Source organism: Osmia bicornis, chromosome 1 (genome assembly GCF_907164935.1).
Source record: "Osmia bicornis bicornis chromosome 1, iOsmBic2.1, whole genome shotgun sequence".
Classification (NCBI taxonomy): domain Eukaryota; kingdom Metazoa; phylum Arthropoda; class Insecta; order Hymenoptera; family Megachilidae; genus Osmia; species Osmia bicornis.
This window is the reverse complement of record NC_060216.1, coordinates 15,773,838-15,794,848: the sequence shown is the minus strand read 5'-3', so window position 1 is coordinate 15,794,848 and position 21,011 is coordinate 15,773,838. Positions and strand designations below refer to the sequence as shown.

At 44.4% G+C, this 21,011-nt stretch overlaps 4 protein-coding genes across 7 annotated transcripts in view; 1 reads left to right on the top strand and 3 right to left on the bottom strand.

Moving 5' to 3' along the window:
* Positions 1-54: 54 nt before the first annotated feature.
* On the bottom strand, positions 55-1,101 carry LOC114876176 (transcription elongation factor 1 homolog). The gene is made up of 3 exons (XM_029187359.2): positions 801-1,101; positions 571-708; positions 55-508 (listed from the first exon to the last, which is right to left on the bottom strand). Exons 2-3 carry the CDS (start codon positions 684-686, stop codon positions 376-378), a joined length of 249 nt encoding a protein of 82 aa, XP_029043192.1. The 5' UTR covers positions 687-708; positions 801-1,101; the 3' UTR covers positions 55-375.
* Positions 1,102-1,187: 86 nt separating this feature from the next.
* LOC114876174 (26S proteasome non-ATPase regulatory subunit 6) lies at positions 1,188-3,011 on the bottom strand. Of its 2 annotated transcripts, none has more exons than XM_029187356.1 (5): positions 2,784-3,011; positions 2,152-2,503; positions 1,739-2,067; positions 1,484-1,652; positions 1,188-1,411 (listed from the first exon to the last, which is right to left on the bottom strand). In XM_029187356.1, the coding sequence occupies exons 1-5, from the start codon at positions 2,926-2,928 to the stop codon at positions 1,237-1,239; spliced, it is 1,170 nt and encodes a 389-aa protein (XP_029043189.1). In that variant the 5' UTR covers positions 2,929-3,011; the 3' UTR covers positions 1,188-1,236. The 2 variants fall into 2 exon arrangements, with proteins under 2 accessions (XP_029043189.1, XP_029043190.1); XM_029187357.2 differs by lacking the exon at positions 2,784-3,011 and adding an exon at positions 2,641-2,759.
* Positions 3,012-3,297: 286 nt separating this feature from the next.
* Positions 3,298-21,011, top strand: part of LOC114876181 (DNA (cytosine-5)-methyltransferase 3B-like) — a 49,029-nt gene continuing 31,315 nt past the window's right edge. The window contains exon 1 of one of the 3 annotated variants that reach the window (XM_029187367.2): positions 3,298-5,033. The gene's annotated coding sequence lies outside the window, so the exon portion shown is untranslated. Of the gene's footprint in view, positions 5,034-10,486; positions 10,903-21,011 lie in introns of those variants that run through there. The other 2 variants (XM_046286957.1, XM_029187368.2) reach the window with 2 other exon arrangements.
* LOC114876182 (alpha-protein kinase 1) overlaps positions 5,221-21,011 on the bottom strand; it is a 38,826-nt gene continuing 23,035 nt past the window's right edge. The window contains exons 5-9 of the mRNA XM_029187369.2: positions 20,581-20,722; positions 18,752-18,821; positions 11,983-12,132; positions 10,254-10,396; positions 5,221-10,140 (exon numbers count right to left, since the gene is read on the bottom strand). Coding sequence (XP_029043202.2) covers positions 8,155-10,140; positions 10,254-10,396; positions 11,983-12,132; positions 18,752-18,821; positions 20,581-20,722 — 2,491 coding nt within the window. The 3' untranslated portion in view covers positions 5,221-8,154. The remainder of the gene's footprint in view (positions 10,141-10,253; positions 10,397-11,982; positions 12,133-18,751; positions 18,822-20,580; positions 20,723-21,011) is intronic.

Sequence of the window (21,011 nt, the reverse complement as noted above, 5' to 3'; positions counted from 1 at the left end):
TTTTAAAAGTCTTCTACTTCACTATATGAATTGAGTAACAACAAAGCTATATTAATCGAACAAACCAAAAAATTAATCATATAATAGTATGATCTATACATACATGTATAATATATCCAGCATACACATATGTATATATATTTAAATAACTTGAAATTCTGTTTTCCTAGATGAATAATCTTATTCTTATTCAGTCAGAAATATAAGTTTATTTTTCAATCATTTATACCGACGAAATAAACATTATTTACAATATTTTGGTCAAAGTTACATCCTGTAATTAAAATAAACTGTGATATGAAATATAAATTCAATAAGTCACTTATATGATAAAAAAAGGCACATAACTTTCATTGAATTAAACAATGAAAAAGATTAATTAATAGCATCGCAGGCATCGATCCAATCGTTATACACATCAACTGGTTCTGATAATATATTAATACTAGTTTGATAATCTTCTAAACAAACTCGACAAACAATTCTTGCTGTATTTTTATTCTTCTCCCTAAAACGATAATTAAATATTACAAATTTCTTCAGTTTTTCCTTAAAAACGAGAAAACTTACATTTTGACTTCGCATGATTTTTCATGGTTACAAAATGGGCATGTAAATTGTACGTCCAGAGGTTCGATAACTTTTTTCTTTTGCGGAGCTTGTCGTTTACTTTTTCTTCGACCCATATTGAAGCAAATTTTTAAAATTCTAGAAATACAATTATCGCAATGACATGAATGCTAGAAATAATTTATTTGTAATTACAATAGTCATTTGATAATTATAAAAAAAAAACTTACTGCGAAGTAGCTACGGATGTTTGGAGAATGATTTTAGTATACAAATAGGGGTACGCGCTTCAGAATGTTATATCGAGAAATCTCGAAAGGTTACAAATACCGTTAGTATCTGACATGATTTTGAACCGTTACAATTCGATACAATTCAAGTAGTATGAATACTTTAATTATACCATAATTATTTCAAGGGGAGACAATAACTCATTATTTTACAAAGATAAAATAATAACATGCATTATTTGTATAACGATAACCTTTAATATGTATATTTTTTTGTAAAAATCAAAATGTTATAGAAAATATTCGATATAAAATTAAAATGAAGAATGATACAGATTGGTAATAAAATAATTTCAAATTTATAAAGCACACAAATAAGACAACGAGTAGGTTCCAAAATTTTATATTAAATCATTATGGTTTATTCTTTGTATAATTAAATATTAATAACACGCGACAATTTTTGCACCCTATTAAGCAATAGATCTCCTTGTTTGACCATAGCTTGATACTGCCAATTTTTACTGTCTGGTCTATTAGTTTCAACTACTCCACCAACACGATCAACTTTGCAATGCAATCTTCCTGCCGCAATGAAACGTGATAGTTCTCTGCAAGAAACAATTTAGACAATAAACATATATAGTATATAGATTCGAAGATAAGTACCCTATACGACTTACTGATCAATATATTCTACTGTGACACCAAATGCTTCTGCCATGTACTGAAGGGTCAGAGATCTGTAGGATTCCAAAAGTTGCGTATACGCTAGAATACGCATTTCTCTAACATAATATCGGTAATGAGGAAATATTAAATAATCCCGGCGCAATAAACCTTCCACGTGCGCTAAAACACAATAACATATTATTATACATTAACACGTATATTAGTGTCCTGACAAATTGTAAGATTTGAATAGAAAGTTATAGTACCTAGATTTTTAAAGAAGTCAGCATAGTGACAATTGTAGAGAGAAAATAAATAATCTTTAACATCTTGATTACTGTGAAGTACTTCCAAAATTTCTGAACCTTTGATAATTTTATCTCTAAGTTCATTTCTAGGTAAACTTATCATGCTTAAATATACTGTGTATCTAACAAATGTATTGTAATCCATAAGCTCATAGCTTGTAAATGTACTAATAGTATCCAGGAAGAAATTTGCAGCTTCTTTAAAATCACGTACTGCTATACAATACGTTCCTTGATACACTTTTAGACGATTTCGTCTGTCCCAATCACCACCTTCTTCTATCAAACTAAAATTAAAACATTAATACATCTTGTACATCTGATAAATGTATTAAATCTGTATTATTCATCAATGTGTAAATATAAAATACCTCTTAGCTTTCTCAATGTTTCTAGTGATATGATCATGATCCAAATAAAATAATCCAATTCTAATATTATGAAAAACAATATCTAATCTATGTCCTAATGACACAGTTTTATCATAAGTCTTTCTGAACGCTGAAATGGCACCTTCTTTATCACCTATTCTACACAGGTGTTCTGACTTTTTAAGATTAGCTTCCCGAACTTCCATTTCACCTAGATTTTTCTCAGCATCATCGATAGCATCATCTAACACTTTCAACTGCTCCGTATTTTTAGCCTTCATAGTAGATAAAAGTTCTTCATCGATGGGCCAATCCAAGTCTTTACAGACTTCTTCGTAAAATGGGGCCATATCTGTAAGAAATAATGATATAAGTTTACGAGTCCGCCGGTATTCTTTGTTAATATTCGATGTACCAAATAAAGGGGCTGTCAAATCGAAAACAAAATGACGATTACTTGACAAAAAAAAAGGTTAAGATAAATATTACCGTAAACAATCCGTCAATTTAACCGGGTATCAAAGAATTAAATAAATTTGTATCATCAAAGACTTGATATATCATATTTAAAGTATTTGATCAGAAGAATATGCGATGTAATTCATTTGACGATGTAAAAAATGCAATCTCACTTTCTGCTTTAATGGCATCTAACAATTTTTGCTTTAAGAATGGATCATCCTTGTGTTCCGGTAAACTCAATAAAAATTTAGTCTGAGCCAGCTCCAAGTTTGGATTTTTTTCCAAACCCTCTTCTTCTAAATTTTCTAGCGGCATTGTAAATTGTAAGTGTAATTACAGGTATCGACAAACACGACGAATCAGACACTTTGCGTTTTATGAAGCACAGGGTAAATAATACTTAGATGAAATACGAAAAGGTGTTTCCATATCAGCTTGATAGATGGCGAGTTCTTTCATATTGGTCATCTTTGATCGATTTCTGAACGTTCGAATAATTAAAATTTTAATTTCTATCGAATATTCCAATTGGTAAGAAAGAAAAATTTACAAATTTTTCATTCTTTATATAAGGAATTTCTTATTTTCTTATTGTTCGTGTAAAACATACGAGGTACGATGAATAATAAACACATTGATATCTTCTTTTAACGAATCGATTTATTTTTTGACACAAACTGCCAATGACTCGGATCAAGTGAGTTCAAAAAGAGATTACTGTCCCCACAGGATTCGTTATATTTAAAATTTACAAGAGGGATTGCATAATGCGATTTCATTCATTCACATTTCATTCAATACAACGCGATTTCGGTACCTTTTTTTTTCTAACTATGAATTTGCGCGATAACGTCATTATGGTTATTTTTGGACAGCATTATCGTAACTAATTGCAATATGTAACCGTTAAAAGAAAACGTTAAACGGGATCGAAAGATTCTAAAATCGCTTATCTTACATTCGACCGAGAAAGGAAAGTAAAAACACGAAAGAATAATTGAAATTGATTTTTTGTACGATAGTCCAGTAAAGTTAGAAAACGCATTTGTTTCGCTAGCTGACACGCAATTCTTATATCATAGATATTTTACTTTCGAATTTGATGAAATTTCAGACAGAATCGCTGATCGTTTGATTTCGTGATCGAAACACCAGGTGTCAGCGCCTTTTAACGCCGAGCGATACTGTATCGAATATAAGAATAAAGAAATCTACTTGAAAATCTGTATTTTCTGATTCATTAAAATTCTAACTGCCATTTCGTTTTCTTTCCGGTGCAATTTCGCAAGACTTCAACGAATGGGATAACCTCTCCAGTTGTATTTCTGTACAAAAACTGGAATTGCTTTTCAAAGCACCACGTATATGGTATGTAGTATGCGGTACATATGCGACATGCAAATATAGCCAATCATCGATCGCGGATAGCGGAACCTCGATATCGATAGATCTTTGATTCCGTGGTTCAAAAGGTTCGATATAAATAATCGCGAGTTCTCGCGATATACACGCGACATTCTCTTTCATCAAGGACAAAAGAGAAACGTTGTGTGTTCTAGGAAAAAAGAAAAAGGTGTCGTTTATTGGCAACGGAGAGACGATCAAATAAAATCGTCGAATTTGTAAAGCACTCTTTAAACGTAGATCGGTTCCGTAACAAATTAACAACGCGATATGCAGCGATAGTAGTACTACGTTTAAAATCCTTAAAAGCGCGGCTTTTTTGAACAAGAATTAGCAATAGCTAAAATTGATTTCCGCGTACTTGGATTTTTTTACAAATACGAAAGAAAAAGACAGTTCGCGATTTAATATAGGTGTTGCCTAGAGAAATGATTATGAAACTAGTTAAAAATTTTAACGGTGCTTCTCAACCGTTAACAATCTACGAAACCTTTTCGATGAATAAAAAAAAAAAATGATTAGAACTCGCGGAACCTCGTTTGTACGAAGAAAATCTTGAACGAAATATGCTTTATTTCTCTTATTTGCGAAATAAACTATCGAGTCTTCCTTTTTTGTCGATATCATTATGACAATTACGCTACAGAATCCATGGACTCGTCGCGTGTAAACAATTCGAAGGAAATGTGTAATTGATTCCCAGTTACCGATATATGGTCCGAATTCGATGTTTTAGAAAAAGAAGAAGACGAAGAAGAAGGAGAAGAAAAAGGATAAATAAAAATTAGGGATAAGGAAAGTAATTGAAGAAACGGACGGTGCAGTTTGTTTCTAGTGAGGCGGTGTAGAGGATCGTCGCAAATTCATTTCCGAGCGGAGAAGAATCATTCGGATCTAATGGTAATTGGAGGGAGAGCAGAGGGGCGAGGTAAAGAGCAACGAAGTAAAAATTCGAAAAGCGAACAACCATCCGTCGCCCCTCTTACCCACGACGTACGAACAGCTACAAATACTCGGTAAGTACATTGTTGGTCGATACAGAACACATCTCGATACGATACCGAGGGATCGATTTGATATCGATACTGACAATCGTACACGACAGAGTTTTACTATTAGTTTTTAAAAGGTAAAAGCTAGCGAGCGAGCGAGCCGGTCAGTGCCTAGCTCTCTTACTCGCTTACGCTCCAATTTTCTCCTCTCTTTATCATTCTTCTTTATTCCGATACATCCGATCAACAGCGAAACCACTTAAATCTGTATAATATATTTATACTTAATATTTAAACCTTAGCGATCAATGTACAATCGGTTAATTCGATTAATCCGAGTGTTCGGTTAATTGATAGCGATGCTTGGTTCCGTTTCGACACGGCTGGCATGCGTTCGTATCCGTTTCCTTGCTTTCATTTTTATCTTTCTTTCTTTCTTTCTTTCTTTCTTTCTTTCACTGTTCTTCGTTTTCTATTCCTTTCTGTTCGTTTCTGTTCATTTCTATCCATTTCATTTTATTATCGACGAACGATTAACACCGAGCACACTTACGCTATAACTGTCCGTTTTGAGTCGAAATGAATTCTGGAAAACATCTACTATAGATTAATTGTCGATCGTACGCGCGTTTGTGTCCTTGAGGCCGATAGAACAAAAGAAACATTCATTATATAGACATCAGTTATTATATCAACGATTTTCTTCATCTATACCCTGTGCATCATTTTAAATGTTTCAACACATCCTATGCGATTACTCGATAAATGTTTTTCTCGTTTATCGTAGATAGTCAATATATAATATTTATACTTTATGTATATTCCGTAAATATAAGGTGGCCGCGTACGCGTACACCGATATCCTTCTTCATTTTTTTTTTTCTCTTCTTTTTCTTCTTTTTCGTCTACGAGTACGCGTGCACTTTATATTCATTTCGATTTTGTATAGAATCATGCCAGATGCGTAATTTTACAGCGTCGATTAGCGACAAAAGAGGATGTCGGTTAATGGCATACATCTACATCGACTGTTCGCGATCGTGTATCGATAAACATTGGTGATCCTCGATTGCTCGAAACACGACGATGAAATACAATTAACGAGACAACGTAACGCGATAACGATAAAAATTACGGTAACCTATGACATTTCACAGCGACGTCGAGAGTCAACGATTTCAACCGATACAGAAAATTTATCGCAACGAGGAACGAGTATGGCTGTGTATGTATGGCGAGTGCGAGGTACGAAAGCGAGGATATGCCTATCGAATCGACTATCGAGCTTTTCTTCGCGACCTATCTCTCTTCCGTTTCGCTCTGTACGCTTCAAACGTCTCTAATCTCTTCTCTCCTCTCGCATCTCGCGTTTCCATCGAAAACGTTACGAGACGAGAAACCTCGTTTCTCGTAAAGAAGAGAGGTTTACTTATCCCGTGTATCAGAAGCATCGATGCCGATTATAATTAATTTACGCGTTTCGAATCGAGGCAAACTTGCAAATTATATAGGCGAGAAGCTTCTTAACGCGTTCACTGTCACATCAGTATTTCACACCTTTTCTTTTTTTTTGTTCGAATGAAAGTAATTAGACCCTTATGACAGTGGACGCGTTAATTGCGCGTGGCTCAGTTTGTTCGGCAAGAAATTTCTACGTAACGACGCGATGCTGTGTCAATCATGATGTAGCCTCTTTTACGTTCAAACGGAAGGGAAACCACGCGAAATTCGATATTTCTATCGATTTGTGTGTGTTTTCTTTTTTTTTTTTCACTTTATTAGTACATAAAATTACTCGGTCGATTGCGATAAACGGCCACGATTCAACGAATCGAATTGACTAGATTCGCGTTAAAACATACGCACAGTTTGCAATGAATTGCGTGCACACGCGTATATGCGTTATCGCTTTGACAACGTAACGTTACAGTGTAATACAATAACTGCATTTGTTGCTTCGTTAACTGGAAACACTGGTTGTAACTTACGGAAAGTGTAGGAATACAAATTTTGCGCGATTCAACTGATTCAAGACGAGCACGTCGGTTGTTAACAACGAATCTTAACGTTAACGCGGCAACGCGAGAAACGGATGAAATATAAAGGAATAAAATAACGAATATACGCGGTGTGTACGCATGGGCGCGAATGTTTCTACCATAATTCGAAGGAATTACGTTCGAGAAGCTGGTTCTTTCGCATCGATCCGTTGGAGCGGCAACAGATTGCACGTATTCGCCGGTCAAGCGAAACAAGTGAAATATATTTCAACGATAACGAAAGCGTAACAATAACGTTTTTTTGCGAGACGACGCAAAATAGCAAAACTTTAACATCGTTTTTTTTTTTTCCTACCCCTTATCGACGATCAACGCGAACAGGGGGGTGAACGGTGACCCGAAACGCGGCGAATTTCTGAGACCACGAGTACATCGGCGAGCAACGATGGATTCCCTACCGTGTTTTCCTCTCGCGTGGAACTATCCATGCTCGTCGATGTATGTTACATTAGCAAGTGGGCGACCGGACGAGCCAAGTGCGGAGGGTGGAGGGTGGAGAGCGGAAAGCGGAGAGCAAAGAACGATGAACGGTGAGCGACAAGCAACGAGGAAAATATTTTAACGCAATTCGTGTTTTTCGAATGTACATATCATCTTTTGAGGGGAAAGTTGATCGAGAGATTCATCGCTCGTCGCTTGCCATTGCGACCCGCAGCCCTGCTACTTATCGACGCGTTACGCGAAAGCCAACTAAATTTTCTGCCTTCCGCTAGCAGTTTCCACGGTTTTGAACCGCGCACCCGTCGCTACTCGCGGCACGATCGTTACTCGAGCGAGTCAGAAAAGAAAGAAAAGAAAAGAAAAGAAAAGAAAAGAAAAGAAAAGAAAAGAAAAGAAAGTAAAAGGTAAAGGAAAGGTTGAAAGAGAGGGTTAAGGTAAGGTGGGCGGAGGGATAAGTGGAAAAGTATAAAAGAAAAGATGGAAGGCGCGGAGAAATGGTAGCGAGTCGCGGGAAAAAGCATTCGAGAAGCGTTTCGTTAAGACGACAATTCCGGCGGATCCGTAGACGTGTAAAAATACGTAGAAAAGATAAACGTAGCGCTCGAATCGCGTAGCGTGTGTCGATTAGAGTTTTACACCGATTATCATACACCGTCGTACGCGAGGTCGACCGACGGCCTGTGATGAGAGGGAAGGTAAGAGGGCGGCGTTGATGTACCGGGGGTGCTGCTGCCGACGCTGGTGTAGCCGCCAGGATAATTTGCGCTGGGCGCGTGAATGCCAGCCGGGGGTGCCGGATACGCGTCGAAGGAACTAGAGTACGAACCGTTATAGGAATAAGGATTGGCCATATGACCTAGGGATGGGTGCATACCACCCATCCCGCTCATACCGCCCATCCCGTAAGTGCGTTGCATCAGGCTAGACTCCAGACCACCGAAAAGGTATCCGTTCGTCGAGCCCATCGGTACGGGATAATGAGGGCTAGGAATGATGTTTGGATACGAGTTACCGGAATGCCCGTGGCTCATGCTCGGCGTATAATTGCTAGACGCTAGATTTTCAACCGTGTAAGATTTGCTGTGTTGTTGTTGCTGCTGCTGTTGTTGTTGATGTTGCTGCTGCTGCTGTTGTTGTTGCTGCTGCTGCTGTTGTTGTTGTTGTTGGGAATCCGGATGTTGTCGTCCGTTCATGGTATAGAGAGATCCGTAACCGTCGTTCGGAGAATGGTGCAACGAACCAGGGTAGATCGGGCCACCGGGTCCTAGGGGAGGACTGTAATTTGACATACCCGCGTTAGGCATTCCGGAGAAACCGGATAGGTAAGACTGATGATGCGCTTCCATCTTTTCCGCGAGCGAACCGTCGTCGTTGATGCCGGAATGAGAGTGTTGGAGTCGTTGGCTACCACCGTCGGCTATACTCGGTATTTGGTCGACTAGAGATTCCAAGTCGCTCAGACTCTTGGACGCTACGTCTTGGCCGGTGTTTCTTTTCATTCCGTATTGTTCGTGCGGATGATGGTGGGGCGACATCGAGGTATGGTTCGGTGTGTGAGGATGCGTGTGCGGGGGAGTAGGATGGGAATGGTGCGAATGTTCGTCAGCAGTTTGGCTCAACGGAGTCGGGGTGGTTTGATGGGGATGAGGATTGTGAGGATCGGGGTTTTGCTCGTGATAGCCCATGTAACTTGTGTAACTAGGATGAGACGGCGTTCCCGGGCTGCCGTGGTGACCCGTGTTGTCACCGTTTCCAGCCGGATTGTATTGCCGATGATCGTTGTTCATGTTTTGTTGGGACATGCTTGTAGGCGGTTCAAAGTCTGGATGTTCGACGCTCGGAGAAGTCAACGGCGAGGGCTCCAGGTTGTTTTCCGACGAGATCGCGGTGTTGATCTCCGAGGAGAGGTCCGAATGAGTGAACGACAGCGACATGGATTTCGGGCTTTGACTGTAATGTTGCAAATGGACCGGACTCTGTTTCGCGTTCATATTGTACGGACTGTCGTTGATGCCTTGGCCATAGTATCCAGAATCGTTGATCGGTTGCGGGTAAGGCGCCATGTGCGCGAACGTCTTTGGCGGCGAGAAACAATTGGGCATCACGTTGCCGTATCCGTCCCCCAAATGGCCCAGAGCCTGGTGTTGCTGTTGATGTTGTTGCTGTTGTTCTCGTTCCCTCATCTCTCGTTCTTGCTGTTTCTGTTGCTGGTGAATCTTCTTCGGACGTCCGCGACGTTTCTTTATCACTTCTCCATTCGCATCCAGTTTCTCTGGATCGGGCGGCGGTTGATCTTCCGGATTCTTTATTTTCTTCGGTCTGCCCCTCTTCTTCTTACCAGGTATTTGAGAGTTCTGATCGTGTTTCATCCCGGTTCCGTTCATATCGCCCATCCTGCTATCCCCTTCGTTCAGGTCGTCGCAAAATGAAGGTTTCTTGTCTTCGATCGCCTCTTGTTCCTTCTTCTTCAATTTCGAGTCGGCGAACACGATGTCAGATTCGTCCAAATGGGAGATGGTGCCGTTCAAATAATCGCGGAACTTTTTTAGCGCCGCGTAATACGGCACCTTGTCCGCCGCACGCGGAAGTTGCGCGCATCTCGCGCTGCTCGATGGCATCACCCACATGTACTGCAATCGAATAGTTGGGTGATCGTTAGCGGTTTGTTTTCTTCGCTTATGTAACGAACTTTTCAACAGAAAACAAAGAAAAGAAAAGAAAAGAAAGGAATCTATTCTCTTACCGTATTGGTACCGTCCACCAGATTGGGCTGTCTTCCGAATCCAAATTCTTTCTTCCCGGAGAATACTTCGTAAATTAGTTTACCGTTAAACACCGCAATCTTGGGTTTGTATTTTCTTAATTTCTCTAACAGAATATGACTGCCTGTAAAAAGAGAACAGTTTAGAAAACAAGTATACGAGAATACGAGAAGGCAAAGGTGGCGCGCCGTTCGAAACGTTTCCTCGTATATCGGTCAATTATTCGGGCGCCTCGGTCGAATAGCTTAATACGTTGAACGTATTAGTGGCGAGGAGCGGCGAGGCGTCGAGAGGCTACGCAACGTTACGCGACGCGACGCGTGGACCGCGATTATAGCGAGCGAGAAAATTTCAAGAGCGCTGGTTGGTAGCACTGATACCGCGTGCCGCCAGTATTCTTGCGGTGACGATCGCAAAGTAAACCGGTCAAAGTTGAAACCGATCCGGATATTATCGTCGCGTTTGCCGATTGTATTAACGATTCGAATACGTGTGCGGAACGGGGGCTTCGGTTCGACTGGTTCGCGATAACCGTAGAAAACTTTGAAATCCTGACATTCGATCGATCGTGATTCAAGTTGCGTCGTTCGTCGCGAGACTTCTTTGGCATTGGCAGACATCCAGAGACGGGTAAGTAAGCGAATCAACGTTTATCGATAATTCTTCTTAACGTACCGTACATTTTCTTTCCGCGCAAGCGTGTTTTTCGTTTTCTTTCATTCCGTTCCGTATCGTACCGTACCGTACCGTACCGCACCGTTCCGTTCCGTTCTCTGATCTTCGAGGTTAAATCTATTCCACGAGCACCGTCTCGTCCAACGTTCCGAGCGACGCAACGTCGTACGAGTTCCCCTAGCGAGACAAGAAAAGAACAGAAAAGAAAAATAAATTATCACGCGTCGAATCCGTGAAACGTTTTCAAGGAAACTCTTAGCATTTCGCTAAGAATTATTCAGGAATAAGAATTATTCACGCGGAAACGACAACTGCTTTGACGGAACGGATAACTTCGTTTCATTCTATCGTTCCGGTTACAAGAAAATAAATTACTCGATCTCTTGAACGGTCGTTGCGTTTTCGAGATGCATTTCGTGTACTCGTCGTAGCCGGATTAACATCTTTTACGATTGCTCGTTATTCGTTAAACTTCGGAAAGGGTATATGAAAATAAGCTTATCGAAAGAGAAAAAAGGGGAAAAAAATTTACATAGAGCATACGATTCAGATAAGTAAAGAAGTAAATAAACGAGTCGCGATAGTCGGAGTCTCGTCGAACCAGTTTGCACCTTCGATTCACGATTTCGTGTATATCGCTACGACCGATAGCTTTTCCGTTCTTTTTCATGTTTCACGCGTCGAGTAGGGTTTCCTCGTTTTTCTGCCCTCGATGCGGATCAATCGAGCACGCGTAAACCGACAAATATGCCGTTTTACGATGAAACCACGTGTACAGTATCGCATACACGCGTTGGATTTTTCTCGGACGAGAAACCGATCGTCGTGTTTCTCGTCTCCTGAAACCGACTGGTTTTTACGGCCATGTGTGCACGGTATGTTTAATATTCTTACGCGCATCGCATCTCTGACCGACCATCGTGTATCCGCTGTAGTACATCGTAAAAATATTGTTTCCTGCTGGTTTTTTCAGTAGCCGATATTCGTTGTTCATTATATTTAAATTAGAAAAAGAAAAAAATCGTGTATACCGACCTTCTTTGATTTCTTTCCTGGTTAAATCGGCGCTGCCCTTAGTGGCGCGAGCCACCATGTTCGTGAAACCGATACCGAAGCGCAAGAGCTTGTAATCGTCATCCGCCGTCAGTGGTTCGGGTGTCAGTCCACTCAGGTGTAAACACTTCCCTGAAAAAAGTCGTTTAATCGATCGTTAAAGGCGACGAAAGGGAATACTGGTGGGTCTGGTTTTCCAGTGTTCGCGGGAAACGCGCCAAGTACCTTCGTCGTTAAGTTCGACCGACATTTACACAGGTCGAGGGGGCGAGGGTGGAGGAGGTGGTGGAGGTGTAGGAAGAGGAGTGGGGAATTTCAATAGGTCTGGGTCAAACATTGTCGACAAACTGTCTGGAACTTGGGTACCTACGTTCCGTAAATTCCAACCGATAAATCGGCCCTCGCGATCCGAACGAAACGGAATAAAAGATCGCGTATCGACGCTTTACATCATACCGTACGGTACAAGGTTAAACGGTACGTTCGGTTTTCCATTCTTTCGATCGGACCGTTATTTGTTCGCGCGACGTTCGATCGTAGCGAGAAACGGCGATAACTCCGCGCATCGTAGGTACGATTTCAGAGAAGAGAAGGGTGTGCGTCGAAAAAAGAAACGCTCGATCGTCTGTCGTTAATTACCACCCTCGTAATCCTCGTATTTTTGCTCCTCGAGCTCCGCACCGTAAAACACCGGTTTTCAGCGCTTTGTGTCGTCGCGGCAATTTAGGGAAACTACTTGTCACCGGTAGTTAACGGTGACGGTGTTGGTAGCGGCGGAGGTGGAGGTGGTGCAGCAGGTGTTACAAAGCGTACCGTTTAACGGATTAAATAGGTCTGGGTCAAGCTTGGTCTCCGCTATCTTTTTTTTTTTTTCACCTTCCACAAGTTTAGTCGTAAATCGTTTTCTTTTGTGCCCTCATCGGGAAAAATTTGTTCGATGATACCGAATTTTCCTGCCGCGTTCAAAGGAGATCGTTGCCCTTGAAATCCTCTGAACGAGGAAAACTCGGTAGCTATCGTGGATCATCGAGGAAGACGAGGTCGAAATTGTTTCGCGTTGGAGGAAAGAGGAAAATAAATTTGAAATATCCGTCATAAAGGAAGAGAAAAATCAAAGAAGAAATAAAAGGGTAAACGGATAAACGAAAGTAAGTATAAAGTATAAAGTATAAAAGGTGAGAGAGAGAAAAGTATGTTGGCGCGAAATTACAGACGTCGCCAAAGTATATCCCGCGAACGTTTACCCCCGGCAGCAGCAGATAGAGATTTATGACGCGGCCTCGGAAATTCTCTCCCTCTTGTCCTCTCGGTTTCTCTCGCCTCCTCTTGCACCACCGACCTACAGCCGTACCACACGACCTTGGAGAACTTCGGAACAAAGTTAAACGCTCGTCTGCCGTGGCCGTTCTCGTTCTCCTTCTGATTCTCGTTTCATGCTTTCCACCAAACACGGATAGAAAAGCGTGTTCGTTCTCTCTTAAAGTCGCGGCAGAGGGAAGAAAAGAGGAAAACAGTTTTCCTCCTTTTAGAAAAACTGTTCGATGATTTGGTGACCAGGTTAGGGGTGCGCGTACGTGGAAGGTTGGAAGGAAGGTTATCGATGTCCCTCCGAACAAGACTAACGGCCGATCGAACAAACTTTATCGAAGCGAAACGCCACCCTTCTCTTCCCTTTCGTTCGCGACGCTAACCTAACCCAACTTCACTTCCCTCGACCTTTCCGTCGCGCTCGTTACCTTAACGTTATCCTCCCTTCAAACTTTTATAATTTCCCTTTCTCGCTTTTATTCCTCCTCGCGAGGAAATCTTGCCGCGTCGCGTAACACCGGGACGATGCGTTTTTAAGAGAAAAAAAAAGGAAAAGATCCAGCGATCTTTTAAATTTATCACTTGCCGTTCGAAAGTTTCAAAGTCGAAAGAGTTTCGGCCGTCCCTGTTCGACCGACTTAACTCCCGTTTCGCCGACTTTCGAAGAGGTTGAAGCGCAACAGGACCTCCTCCGCCTTACGTACAGTTTCTTGTCCCCAGCTACGCGAGGTAACGCTACTTGTTCGATTTAACGACCAAACGGGACGAAAGGGGAACGCACGGTATACGACCGAGAGGAATGGTAATGGGCTATTTTTTGCAGATTTCGTAATCGAGCGTACTCGAGATGGTTGGTTGCGTTGCGATCCGCGCGGAATCGAGGAAGCGAAAAATTTCGTTAGCAGGGAGGAGCGGTTCGTTGCGACGATCTATCCGGAATTCTTGAAATTTCGTTGACCTAGATTTTTCGTTCTTTTCCTCCGATTCTGAATGAACGGCTGGTTCGAGTTCTCGCTGCAGGGGGTGCGAGGAGAACCAGGTGAAAATCGATGCAACCAAGAGAGAGAGAGAGACCTGTGCGTGGGTACCGCGGGAGACCGCGCCTGGAAAATCAATTTTCAGGGTTTTCCAGGACGAAGACCCGTTCACGGAGACCTAGGAAGTCGTCGAGCGCTTTCCACGGCGGTGCTCCCTTTTTCCTCGTTGCGTTTTCCAACTGCCACAATTTGCGAGCGAGCACGTATTAACCCTAGACGCGTTCTCCGAACAATTCTAACCACGACGTTTTTCTCGTACGATGTTTCGTCAAAAGCGTACGACGCTCGAGGCAACCGACGCGACGCGACGCGACAATCGTGTCTTTTGTCGCAGTTTTTCCAACGACTCGTTGAAAAAGGCACGCTGCGATTTTATTTTCGACTCGACTCGATTCGATTCGAACACGAACGGATTTTCAATCACGTTTCCTCCTATCCCGTGTCGTGCTGTTTCGTTTCGAATGAAAAGAAAAGGAACGGAACGAAACGTAAACGAGATCCATCGCATCGGGCGCCTCGTTGGATCGTTCAGAAGAAGAGTCTCGCGGTTCGTTCGGGGCAAAAGTTGGACGTTGTTCGAACGAGTCTTTTTTTCGCCGGGGAATTTCGAAAAGATGGGGTACAAAATTGTAGGGGGGTAGTAAGCGTGCACGGACTGAAAGCTGCTATCGAGCGGATAGGCGTGCGACAACCCCTTCCCCACTCTCCCGTCCCCCTCGGCCAGCTCTAGTTCCCTTTTTCCTGCCCCTCTGGCCCCTCTAGCCGCCCCTTTGGACCGAGCAGCAGGCTGGCAGAAGGGTGGCCGGCGGGTGGAAAAGGGAGGAGGCAGAGGCTACACGCTTTCCCACACTCACCGGCCAACCCTCCTTCGCCACCTGTACCCTTCGCCCATCTCGTTTTACCCTACCTACCCTCTACCTATTCTCCCTCTCTCTCTCTCTTCGTATCGCTGTTTCTCCTTTTCTCGCTTTCCGTCTCTCTTTACGCTCTCCTGCTTCATTCTCGCTCTGCCTCACCCTCGCGCTCACCCTTACCCACACCCTCGAGCTCACCGCCCTCATCCTCGCCCTCTTCCCTTCGCTCCGACACAGCCGCCACTCATTATAGTTCCCACCACTACCAACCCTCAACCTCCGCCACCTCCTTTCCCACCTCCACCAGCATCGACAACCGTCAGGCTTGCATCCCTTTTCCACTCACGCACTTAGCTGGCTTCTTCAATCTTTTCGCAGGTCACTGCTACCTGCGATACTCTTCAACGTTGAATACTCCTTCGTCTTCGTCTTAGTCTTCGTCTTCGTCTTCGTCTTCGTCTTCGTCTTGCCCGTTTTTATCTCGTTCCTGATATTTTTTCGCGCTCGACGGCTGTCGAGAGAAATTGCGTCGAGTTCGTCAAATTTTTCCACAAACTCAACCATCCGCGGATATTCTAGCAGGAATACGCATATGGAAATGCTTCGTTCGATCGTCTAGCTCGGAGAGAAACCGTTGAGAGATCAGAAAGTCCCGATGGACGGTCAAACGCATCGATCGAAAGACCGAACGATCGTTTTCCGTTCTTCTCGAAACTTTGCTCGTCGGAATGCAGATTGCGAACGATAGACGGACGCTTTAGTTGTATAGGGAAAAAGTAGCGGTGTTTACTGCGAGAATTATGCAAAAATGCAAACTTGACGCGATCGAACTGGAAAGTCAGTTTTTCCTGGACTACCGCTATAGAAATTTATTTGGGTACGCGTCTAGTTTTACGATTTATCCTTTTCGTGTAATTTTCCTACTTATCGAACTCATCCTCGTTTGTTTTCGAATCGTTGTTCGTTGGTAAGCGAAACTTGCCAGCTGAAAATCACCGATAACCCACGGGATGCGGTAGATTGTCCCGAGACGATAGTCTTCCCGAGCGGGAATCGCGATCGTTTTCAGACGTCGTTCCGCGAAGAAAAGTTTCACGGACGAAAACTTGGGCCGAGTAGTTGGAAGCACGTTGCGCGACCAAAAGATGTAGGACGTAATCTCGAGCAAGAGAGCGAAAGCCGAAACTCTAGTTTTCGAGTTAACGAGCATCGAACGGTCGAAACTTACTTTCCACTTTACAACACTGGCGAAATCGTCGAGGCGAAAATCGATCATCGTTATCGACCAATAATTTAATTCGTTCGCGGCTTTCCTTCCTTATTCTTGACTCTGTTTGGTGGTAGAAGTTCCGAAGGAGCAGGAAACTATCCGACGTTGTCGATCTCGCGATCACGAATCGCGAATCGAGGTTCAAGTTGTTCGAGAAGTCGAAGAGCCGTGTCGTCGACTTCTCGAGGAGTCGAATAGTCGAAGAGCCGAAGAGTCGAAGAGTCGAAGAGCGGAGAAAACGAGAGACGCGTCGCGTCGCGTCGGTTCGCTCGATTGTTACGACCACGAAAAGTTTCCCCGGTCACGTTCAACTTTCGCGCGGTTCGAAAAAGTCCGTCGCTCGAATTGGGTCACCGACCGGTCGAACCCCATCCCCTGCCGCGGTTCTCCCGCTGTCACACTCTAACCCGCGATCATTCTTTTCGCCTCGCCCCAACACTCCGATCAAACTTTTTATCCGTCAACAACGTTGCATCGATCGTGTGACGCGTGCAATCTTATCCGTCTATCGATCGAAAGGGTACTTCGATGTTCGAATCTCGCGGTTAACACGTTCGTTGACGTTTCCTCGTTGACGACGACGACGACGACGACGACGACGACGACGACGACGGTGACGGCGATTGCATCAACTCGCGGCACAAACACATCGCGACGCGGTTAAAGGATTAGAACGGAAAGCGCACGGAAAGATGTTTGCGCGGTGAAATGAAACTGGAGGAGGCAGCGATGCTCGATCGCGAGCGAACGGTTCGCTTTCGGGCGATCGAATCGGCTGAACCGCGTTGAATTTTTCGGCGTTTACTGCCTTTAGGCCCGGTCCGATTCTCCCTCCCTAGGGGGCTCAAATTGACCCGTCGTTCTCGATCTACCCATCCTCCTCCACCCCGTGTGGCCCACCCCATCCCTCCTTCGTCTCTTTCTCCTCCTCCTCCCTCTCGTCGTACCTCATCCTACTCACCGTAGCTAGCAACCACCCCGTCAACCCGCACCCTCCCGTCCCGCTGCTTTGCCACAGCTTCCAACCTTTTTACCCCGTACCACCCAGCTTTCCACCCTCTCGCCGCCTTCTCCCTTCTCCATCCTTCTCCTCTTCCCACGCTTCCACCCTGCCTCTCGCCCCCTTTTTATCCTGCTCTCCCTCACGCGCACCACTCATTATAGTTCCTCCCTCCACTACAACCAAACCTCCCTCCTTTCCGCGCTCCGCCACAACCCGCTTCCTATCCCTCCCTCCCTACATCGCCACCACCCTCCACCCCATCCACTGCTCTACCGCAACCCCGGGAAAACCCTGGAAAATCCAGCAGCGTATACCTAACTTCACCCTCTATGTACTCTACCTATGTGTGAACGCAAGTGCGCGCGACCGCCAGGCCGGCTACCCGCTCGTCCACTCGTCCGCTCACTCGCGTGTTCACCTACATACATATATGTATATGTATATGTATATGTATATGTAGTGGTATACATCTGTAATACGGCCGGTCGTCGGTGTAAAATGCACGCGTGCCGGATAACAGACATCGCGTCGGTTTCATCGGTTTCATCGGTTTCATCGGCAAGGAACGAGAGATCGGTCGTACGTTTTTTGGAACTCGGCGAGTTCCTAGAAAAAAACGCGCGGGGAAATCGTCCCGCGTTCCCGCCAGATTCTAAGCGAACGGCCGCGTTTTGGGGTCTCGAAAGCGCGGCATCGTTTTCCTGCAAAATTTTACGGTTTTTCCGACGGCATTTGGAACTAGGGTAGAAAGTTGCTCGCGCGTGGCAAGTTAAATCGGACGCGAACTCGCGCATACGCTCGAAATCCTTGAAATTGGCTAAACGCATCGACGGAAAGGTGCGCTACGAGCCGAAATAGTTTAGGGTGTCGAGCGCGTTTTTGTCGCTGGAAACGCGCGAAAAAAAAGAAAGACGGAGAAAAACCGAGGGAGAATTTTTCGAGGAAGAGCGGCTGGAAAGCGGGTCGAGTAATTGAACGCGTTGCAGAGAGTGTCGCGCTGGCAAAGGTTTCGTCGCGAGACGCAGCGCGTACTACGAAATCCAAGTGGAAAGGGCTCTTGACCGCTTGACTGCCGCCCACGGAGCCGTTCCCTCGATATTCCGCTCTTCAGCCGTGGTTATCGGCTTGGTTGTTTTTATCCCTCAACTTCCCTCGCTATTACGTCGAGAATTGCACGATTTATGTATATCGCTGTCGATCGAACCGTTCGAGTTTTTCAAAGTTCCAGACGTAAATTTTTTACTTGAAGGAAATCATAGGTAAACAGGGTGCAACTTACAGAAATGATTGCCTGGCCCGGCGTAGTGGTGTCCCTTGTAAGCGGCGAAGAGTCCCGGGTTGATTCCAATCTGTAGCAGAAACAAATCGCGTTAATGAAAAATCTTCAGTTTCATCGACGTTCCTCGATTTATTATAAGTCAAAATAGTTGGAACAGCTTCAATCTCGGTGAAATTATCACGCGGCAAGCTTATTTCCAACTAGTTTCCGTGCCCCGCGATCGGATTATCGTCTTGGCGGCTTTGTGTTCGCTGGACCTCGCTTGCCTCCTACTTCTCTGATCCTCTGTTCTCAATTCTCGATTCCCAATTCCCGATTCTCCATTCTCCTCGTCTTCCGTCGCATCGAAATCTCTCGGAAGCAAAACTATCTAAGCTTCGGATTCTACGGAGCAGCAGGTATTGCGTCCTTACCGTAACGACGCGAATATCAAATTTTCGAAGTAATCGACAAACGGGGGATAAAAGAAGTAGAAAAAAAAGGAGAAGAATAGGGTGTACGCGGTGGACGTTGTAACTGTTTGCAGTTTCTTACGGTCGATTCCTTTCTCGGCACGGTACACAGATTTCACATACACCGTTCTTAGCCGCGATTATGCAACGCGGTAGACGCAGGTGTGGTAGTACCTGTTGCGCAACCACATTATCTTCGCTGTTCGCTCCGTCGTCGGTTGGACAATTAATAACGACAAAGTCCAAGGATACGTGACAGGGACGTTGTTGGTCGCCGCGTCCTCGCGACTAGGCTCTTGCAACTTTCGGTATATGTACAATCGTTGTCGATGCTAGTAGACGCAACCACCGTATCCTGCTAACTACGTTTCGTCCAACTTCTTCTTACCTCTACCGCGAATCTCCGATTGTTATCCCGAAATTCCAGAAATACTTACGACTTTTCAGTTCAAGTTCGTGAAAGCTTTTTGAAACACGATGGATCGTTGAGGAGCGAGAAAGAGAAAGGTGCGAGGTGGCGGAACTTTGTCCGAAATTGTGTTATATCGTTTGTCGCGTACGGGTGGCTGGATTCTCTCCCTGCGTACATAAAGTACGTATCGCATTAGCGCGTTAACGCCAATGCGTTAGCCGGTCGGCCGGCGTCGAATGGCGCTTCGGTCGGGATAAACGAGGATAAAATGAGGACGAGGGGGGTTCGAAAGGAGGGTAGGCAGGGTGCGGAATTGTCGCCGATTGAAAACAACGCGCGTCGATGAGAAGGTAGAGAGATAGAGAGATAGAGTGATAGAGGGGCGAAAATCGGGGATCTAGGGGTAGCGGGTCTCGGCGAAGGCCAGCCGACACCGGTGTCCCGCTGCGTTCGATTACAACGACGCCCGTAATAACCGAATTGCCCACGGCCCGTTAAAGCGTTTACACCGTTTGACGGATGATCGACCGCGTTCACTACTCGTTCCACCTAATATATGAATATGAACCAGCCGCTAACGGACTTCCGTTCTCTCCGACTCGAGGCGCGTAAAAATTTCTTCCGTGTTCGATCGCGGTCCGTTTAGATCCGATTCCGTCGCAGAACAGGCGCGAGAACACGCGCGAGCTCGTTACCAACGTCAAGCGCGATAACCGAATTCGGTATGGACCATTAAAGCGATTACGACACCTGACGAACGCGCGACAAACGGCTATTTGTCGATGTTACCTTCCTACCGTCTCGCTACCTTCCAGATGGATTTTCCTGCTAACCAGACGACCGTTGTGCCGACGGCTAATCGGATTAATCGTTGCCGCCGTCTCGCGAAAACCGACGCGACGGAATCCTCGAGCGAGGCTCCGATTTTCTAAATTAACGCCTCTTTAAAACTTTCCTCAACTTACTATGATGATGTCGAGGTTGTTGGTCAGATGATCCGGAAGGACGCGCTTGCTCACTTCCTCTTCCGGCATACCATCGAATCTGTCGTGCTTCTTCCTCTCTTTGTACGTTTTTGCTCGTTTCTTCGCCTCCGCTAATTCCGCCCTGAACAAATTCCCAGATTCGTATCGATTCTCTAAACGCGTTCTCTCGAACACGGATCAATATTTTTTCACTTTGTTGGGGTAGAAAAGCATGCGAAACGAGGTAATTGCTTCTAAACGCAGAATCGTTAATTTATCGGCCGGATACCGTGGTTGATGCGACATAGAAAGATTTCTTTAAAAGCTTCGTTATTCATTCAACGCGACGCGACGCGACGCGACAGACAGCGAACGGATATATGTATAATCGAGTGTAATAATCGCATCGATCCGCGTCTATCGACCTCTCA

What these genes read in the sequence shown, in the direction of transcription:
- LOC114876176 (XM_029187359.2), bottom strand. Translation starts at nt 686, where the DNA reads ATGGGTCGAAGAAAAAGTAAACGACAAGCTCCGCAAAAGAAAAAAGTT. An exon ending in AAATCATGCGAAGTCAAAAT is followed by an intron (nt 509 to 570) that starts GTAAGTTTTCTC and finishes TTATCGTTTTAG; the next exon opens with GGAGAAGAATAAAAATACAG.
- LOC114876174 (XM_029187356.1), bottom strand. Translation starts at nt 2,928, where the DNA reads ATGCCGCTAGAAAATTTAGAAGAAGAGGGTTTGGAAAAAAATCCAAAC. An exon ending in AACATTGAGAAAGCTAAGAG is followed by an intron (nt 2,068 to 2,151) that starts GTATTTTATATT and finishes TTTTAATTTTAG; the next exon opens with TTTGATAGAAGAAGGTGGTG. An exon ending in ACAGTAGAATATATTGATCA is followed by an intron (nt 1,412 to 1,483) that starts GTAAGTCGTATA and finishes TGTTTCTTGCAG; the next exon opens with AGAACTATCACGTTTCATTG.